General features: G+C 38.2%; 1 protein-coding gene across 1 annotated transcript; it reads left to right on the forward strand.

The window, feature by feature from the left end:
• Positions 1–1,702: 1,702 nt before the first annotated feature.
• On the forward strand, positions 1,703–6,712 carry LOC105040010 (boron transporter 1). The gene is made up of 12 exons (XM_010916376.4): positions 1,703–2,381; positions 2,535–2,617; positions 2,776–2,968; positions 3,053–3,191; positions 3,671–3,836; positions 4,188–4,354; positions 4,625–4,798; positions 4,926–5,021; positions 5,115–5,252; positions 5,339–5,658; positions 5,744–6,011; positions 6,097–6,712. Exons 1-12 carry the CDS (start codon positions 2,272–2,274, stop codon positions 6,409–6,411), a joined length of 2,169 nt encoding a protein of 722 aa, XP_010914678.1. The 5' UTR covers positions 1,703–2,271; the 3' UTR covers positions 6,412–6,712.
• The last annotated feature ends 618 nt before the right edge of the window (positions 6,713–7,330 follow it).

A 7,330-nucleotide genomic window follows, 5' to 3' on the forward strand; every position in this document is an offset into this window, starting at 1 on the left:
ACGCTTTTTTAATATATCAATTCGGAGCAGTACAGACATTTTAGAGAGAGAGAGAGAGTAGATGGTAGGGGATTTGGACTGTTAGAAAGCAACCGTTTCTGTAGATATCAATTAGGTTCATGAATTGAGGCTCTAAAGTAAGAAATAATGTCGTGTTTCCGACACTTTGAAAGGCACTACATTTTGTCTATGATTCTCTTGTGAGCAAAGTAATGGAGCAGCCAACCAGGATACTACGGATAGAGTTTCTTTTATTTATAATATGATCAGTGGCAAGAGTTCATCTATTATTTCGTGCGATTTTTGTGTGGTTTTTCCTCCCTGATTGGATGGGAGATATAACTACCCAATTAAATAGAGGACATGCCCTCAAGGAGACGGCAATTAGATCTGACATAATGTCTTACTAATTTTGGAGAACATATGCCCAATTTACTAATTTTAGAGAACCAGTAAGATATTTTAGCCTCCATAAAATAGACTAGTCATTAAAAAAAGAGGTATGGCAGGGCGGGATCCTCCAACTGCTTGCTGCTATGGTCTGGTTCTTTCAACAAAGCACATATGCAACTGGTCCTGTGCTTATACAAGCAAGCAAATGAAAAAATAAAGAAGCCCTTGCTCTATCATTTACATTTATTTTTATTCTTTCTTAAATCTCTACAAGGCCTTCATTAATCACTATTCATGATCATATTTCTCATTTGTTTTTTTTGTTTTGTTATCACCTAGTTTCAAATTTTGTACTCCGATGATATAGTTTTATATGGCCGCATGACCTACATCTTATCACTTATCCACCTGAATGTTTCTTCTTTCTTATTCTATTTTCTTTTTTTTTATTATGGTGCATACACCCACCAGCTATCTTATGTTCATGTACATGCAAAAGTAATGGACTATAAATAATTCACACTGCAGTAGTTAATCTTGGTTTGAACTACCTAAAATCTACACATAAATAACACAAGAATCCTTCTAATGTCCATGCATTAGGGTTGGTACTTTCTTAAAAGTGAGTATATTATAGTCAAGTTGTTACAACATAAAGTGCAAATCATGAGACATGCACAAAATAAAGCAACAACAAATATTCTTAACCCTGCTCTTCTAAAGTCCCAAAATACCCCAAAATCAATGGAGGGAGCCCTAGGGTTCTTGAGGCTAATTTAGTCATTCCGCACTCACATGTTATTTGCTTATAGTTCTAGAAGTCTTGTACACTTTATACGCAAGATTCTATACATAGTACCTGTTGTTCAGAAAACCGGCACTGCCCATGCTACAACTAAAATAAGCACAAAAATAATTGTAGATTAGAAGCTCCTCGGCTACTTCCACCTAGCCAGCTCGGTATGGACTGGCAAGGCTATGGAAAAGGCCAAACGAATTGGAGCCCCTTTTTGCCCACCCTTTTTCTTCCCTCTCTCTCTCTCTTTCTATCTCTCAAAAGCCATACCCAGTAGTGATCCACCTCCTCTTCCTTTTGGCAGGCATATACTCTTAGCCATGCCACATTGAATCCATGTTATGGTTTCTTTGTATACAGACCTCCTCCTTGGATTTGTACTCTTGTTCAAGTATTGTATTATTTGAAGCTTTCAGGCACTGACAGTGATGTTCTGATTTTGCCCCCATTGACCACATTGCTGTGCATCCTTTGCCCATTTCCCTTCCCAACCCCCTTGCAATCTTATATATTTGGGCCCTTCCCTCTCCATTCTTTCTCAGCTTCCCTCTCAACTCCTTTCATGGTAGAATCTCTAATGCAAGCAAAAGGGGTGCCTTCTCTTGGCTTGGATGATGGGATGCTCTTGGTCCTTCTTAGTTTGCCTTAGTATTCTTATTGTGGACATTGAATCTTGCAGCTGAGCTCTGTGTTTTCGGGCCTGAAAGATGTAATTTTGCTTTACATTAACTGTGAGTTCTGGTGTTTGGTTTGTTTCTCGATATGAAAAAAGCCATCCTCACCTGGGAATTTTCCTTATCTTGCTGCCTCATGTGTTATTTAAATATCAGTTTCTTCATGGATCTCCCTTAGCCAAGCGGAACCTAAGGCTCTTTTCCAGACTTGACCGTTGGTACCTTGTATTTTTGTAGTTGAGTCAGTTCCCAAATCATGTAGTCATAGTTTTCTTGATTCTATCATTCTATAGCTGCATCGTTTTTTTGGGCAGAATATTCATTGTGAGCGCCTTTGTCACGTCTTCTTCATGCATTCTTTCTTTCGGACGTAATTGAGATAGAGAACATTCATTTTCACTGTTCAACATGAGTATAGAGGAAACATTTGTACCTTTCCGCGGAATCAAGAATGACCTCCAAGGGAGGTTGATGTGTTACAAGCAAGATTGGACTAGTGGCTTCCGCGCAGGAATCAGGTAATATTTTGATGATTATGCAAAGCATATATTATCTTTATTTTTCAGATACTACGGTCGAATGGTCGACCGCATTGTTACTTAATTTTTTTGGGATTAGATTTGATGTGTCATGATGTGAACATCATCATTGTTCGATTTCCATTTGTTCAGGATTTTAGCTCCGACTACATATATATTCTTTGCATCGGCAATCCCAGTCATATCATTTGGTGAGCAATTGGAGAGAAACACTGGTAATAAAAGCTGGACTATTGTATTATTTGCCTTTTTACTGCTGCTAGTTACTCTTTTTTGCAACTGGGATATTGTTTGAAAAGGATTGCAACAAATTTTATACAACATTAAGTAATTAACAATCACTTGTTATATGGAAAAAAATGGGTATTGGCAGATGGGGTCATAACAGCAGTACAAACATTGGCATCTACTGCACTCTGTGGGATCATACATTCGATAATTGGAGGTCAGCCTCTGCTGATTCTTGGAGTTGCAGAGCCTACAGTGCTTATGTACACATTCATGTTTAACTTTGCCAAGGATAGAGCTGATTTGGGTCGAAAGCTGTTTTTAGCATGGACCGGATGGTAAGTCAACACATAGCAAGTTTTTGTCTACAATCACAGATCAGGTTTTCCATTATTTTTGTGTCTTGTTCTTTGGCTTTGCAGGGTCTGCGTTTGGACTGCCTTCTTGCTGTTCTTACTGGCTATTTTAGGTGCATGTTCGATTATCAATAGATTCACTCGTGTAGCTGGCGAGCTATTTGGTCTTCTTATTGCTATGCTGTTTATGCAACAGGCTATTAAGGTGAGCACTTGAATGATTGGCTTTTTTTTTGACTTTATGGTTGTAGTTTAACAAAAGAAAAAGAAAGGGCACTCGGTGCATTGAGTATACTAATGGCTATAATTCTGCATCACTGATTTTCTTTTTTTTTTTTTTAATGCATATTACTTAACAAGTGATGAGAAAGGGCAGTCTATAATAAAAGTGAACTTTAATTGGCATGAATGACCCAAAAGTAAATCTTTTTTTGTGAGAAAACTGGTAGACGCTTCATTGAATTAATGAAATGAGCAAGTCATGTTCTGTCAAAACTAGGGAAAAGTTTAATTAAAGTAATGCTGTATTGTTTTTCACATGAAAAAGGAAGGTGGACAAAGTCAGGATAATCATATTTTTCATGCCTGGATTGAGAAATTTTAGATGGATTCTGTTGTGTGCATAATGACCTTTTCCAACACAAAATCCTGTAGCATGATTTCATGATGTGTTTTTTGATATAGGGGCTTGTTGATGAGTTCCGCATACCAAAAAGAGAAAACCCAAAGTCTTTGGAGTTTGTTCCATCATGGAGGTTCGCCAATGGGATGTTTGCTATTGTCCTGTCATTTGGTCTGCTGCTCACTGCACTAAGAAGTAGGAAGGCACGATCCTGGCGCTATGCAACTGGTACACATAAAATTAGAAGCTGAAATGTTATGTAGCATATAGTTGTATCACCATAGTATAGCCAGGGAAAAGAAATCTCATTATTCATCCATCTTAATTCACAAGCCATGACCGTTATTTTGCATCTTTGAAACTCCAATATGTTTCAAAAAAGGGGGAAAAAAAAAGAGAAACTGTAATTTTACAGCTTCTGCTGACAGATGCCTGTTTTCCTTAATTTTCCATACAAAATCTCATTATATGTGGATGTTATGTTGATCAAGTGCTTTTTCCTTTTCAATTGGAGATTAAGTTTTTTTTTTTTTTTAATTGTTATTCAACATTGAGCTTAAAATTATCAACTATTTGCAGGCTGGTTACGAGGTTTGATTGCAGACTATGGGGTACCCCTAATGGTCCTTGTGTGGACTGGAATTTCTTATATACCCTCTGGTAGCATTCCTAAAGGAATTCCTAGGCGCCTTTTCAGCCCAAATCCATGGTCACCTGGAGCATATGAAAACTGGACTGTCATTAAGGCATGTCTTCCCATGTTTTATTTTTCTGAACATTTGGTATTGTTTCAACAAACTGATGAAAAACTGTATTACAATCATCGATGATGTTTTTTCAAATTATATGTTATCATTATCTTCTACCCTCAATTAATAAAAGTTGTTCACTTTAAAACAAATGATAAACTGTACTTCCAAGCTGTACAGAAGTTGGCTCTTCTTTATTGGACCTTCAGTCTTAAGTAGTGCAAGCATGACTAACAAGCTACTATTGATTTTTCCATATACCAACAGGACATGCTGAATATACCCTTCCTGTACATACTTGGAGCTTTTATACCTGCTACAATGATAGCAGTCCTTTATTATTTTGATCACAGTGTAGCATCTCAACTTGCTCAGCAGAAGGAGTTCAATTTGAGAAAGCCGCCATCATTTCATTATGATTTACTTCTCTTGGGCTTTTTGGTATGTTTCCTCTCAACCGCTTACAACCCATCAAGATTGTTTCTTGAAACTATGTTTAATATAGAGGGAAGACAGTAATGCTTCATAAGTGATATTAATCTGTCCTCTCCTTGTTTTTGCATGGAAGACCCTACTATGTGGGCTTATCGGGATCCCCCCATCAAATGGTGTCATACCACAATCTCCAATGCACACAAAGAGTTTGGCTACTCTCAAACATCAGGTAAGCTACCAAAGTCCTATTATCCAATTAAATAGAAATACTATAATTTTCATGCTGTAAGTTTGCGACCATGTCCTGACAATTTCTCTGCAGCTCCTTCGCAATCGACTAGTAGCCGCTGCACACCAAAGTATGCGTCAAAATTCAAGCTTGAGCCAACTTTATGAAAATATGCAAGATGCTTATCGGCAAATGCAGACTCCATTGATTTATCAAGAGCAGTCTGATCGAGTATGATAAATTTTTTAGCGTTTGTTACTAGCTGCTCTCAGTGTTATTGTTCCTCTAAATATATGATGATTTTTTTTTAAATTCAGGGATTGAAGGAATTAAAGGATTCCACAATCCAATTAGCATCAAGCATGGGAAATATTGATGCACCGGTTGATGAGTCTGTATTTGATATTGAAAAAGAAATTGATGACCTTTTACCAGTTGAGGTCAAAGAACAGCGACTAAGCAACCTGCTTCAGTCTATGACGGTAGCAGGGTGTGTTGCGGCCATGCCATTTCTTAAGAAAATCCCAACCTCTGTTCTCTGGGGTTACTTTGCCTTCATGGCCATAGAAAGCTTACCTGGAAACCAGTTCTGGGAGAGGATTCTCTTGCTCTTCACCGCACCAAGCAGAAGATACAAGTACATTCCACTTAACCTTATTCTCTGCTCTCGCTTAATTAATCAATAGTGGACACTATTATCACAACAAACTTCATTCTTGCAGAGTGCTTGAAGAGTACCATGCCACCTTCGTGGAGACTGTACCTTTCAAGACAATTGCTGCTTTTACCCTTTTCCAGACCGCTTACTTGCTATTGTGCTTTGGAATAACATGGATTCCTATAGCCGGGGTCCTCTTTCCATTGATGATCATGCTTTTGGTTCCTGTGAGACAGTATGTTCTTCCCAAGCTCTTCAAAGGAGCTCATCTTACAGATTTGGATGCAGCAGAATATGAAGAATTACCAGCTATAAAATTTGACCTGGAAACGGTTAGTTCATCTATTCATATTATCTCAACAAAATGACCATATGCAATTTTATGCTATACTGGTTATGTAATTGTTCTTCTAGCAGGAGATTGAGTCGGGCATAAGACACTCCTTCGCCGAGGACAGGGAGATTTTAGATGAGTTAGTCACAAGAAGCCGGGGTGAAATTAAGCATATCTGTAGTCCTAAAGTGACAAGTTCAAGTGGAACACCAGCCACTGAAATCAAGAGCTTTCAGAGCCCCCGGTTATCATCGGAGAAGGCATATAGCCCCCGTGTGAGTGAACTCAGACAGGAGCATAGTCCTCGCCTCAGCGGAAGAGGGCCATCCAGTCCAAGAACAGGTGAAATCAGACCATCCAAGTTGGGAGAGGGTGCTCGGGTCTCCACTTCAAAGTAATAAGAGGGAATGGATTTACAGTGTGTCTCCCCGGCCGCTTCCAATGGTGCTAACATGTTCATATAACTATGCTTGTGCCTCTGCTGGACAATATATTACCATTTTCTATTTCACCATGTAGGCTGCTGTAGACTGCAATGCATTGTGTAAAATCTCTAGCCTCCAATTTCCCTCTATCCTCCAAGTAGATCGCTTCTTGTAATCTTGGAATTGCCCTAATAGTACAAGAGTTGTTTCCAATTCAGCATGTAGTTTTCTTTGTCTATGAATGATAAAAAATTGCTTCACAAAGTTTCCTCCATTCGTGCTCACCGTGTTCCGTGTCTGTCTTTAATTATGTGGATGTTGTCTTGTCTTTTTATTGAACATGGGACCAGAAGTCTTATTCCATGTAAGGTGTTGAATTTCTAGTAGGTCATACAATGATGAAACAACAAGAACCTAAGAATGAATTATGGTCGCCATTTAAATTCAAGCATAAAAACATTAATCTGTGAAATCTTCCTTTCTCATGGATGTAAATTTTTCTAGAAGATGTAAATTTATCGTATCAAATAAATAAATCAAAAAAGAAGCTTGTATTACATGTACAAGCTGCAAAATTTTATGGTCACGGTGCCAAAAGCAAGTGCACTTCTAGAAATCCTCAATTTATCAAGTGTATCCAATGAACAAAAGAGCTTCAATGTTACAAGCAAAATCTTTTTACAGTTGCCACTATAATTCTCACATCAGCAACCAAGTAGCACATTCTTGTCATTATGCTAATAGATTGATGTGATGTCCAATATCAAACCTAAGTCCCATCATGCAAGTAAGGCCTCTGGTTATCATTGTGGTTCTCAAATTTTCTGGCGTCACCCAGTAGGTATTCAGGTTGTGGACGGATGGTATCTCTAGAAATGAGTACTGTGATGAG

Source organism: Elaeis guineensis, chromosome 1 (genome assembly GCF_000442705.2).
Source record: "Elaeis guineensis isolate ETL-2024a chromosome 1, EG11, whole genome shotgun sequence".
In the NCBI taxonomy this organism is placed as follows: Eukaryota; Viridiplantae; Streptophyta; class Magnoliopsida; order Arecales; family Arecaceae; genus Elaeis; species Elaeis guineensis.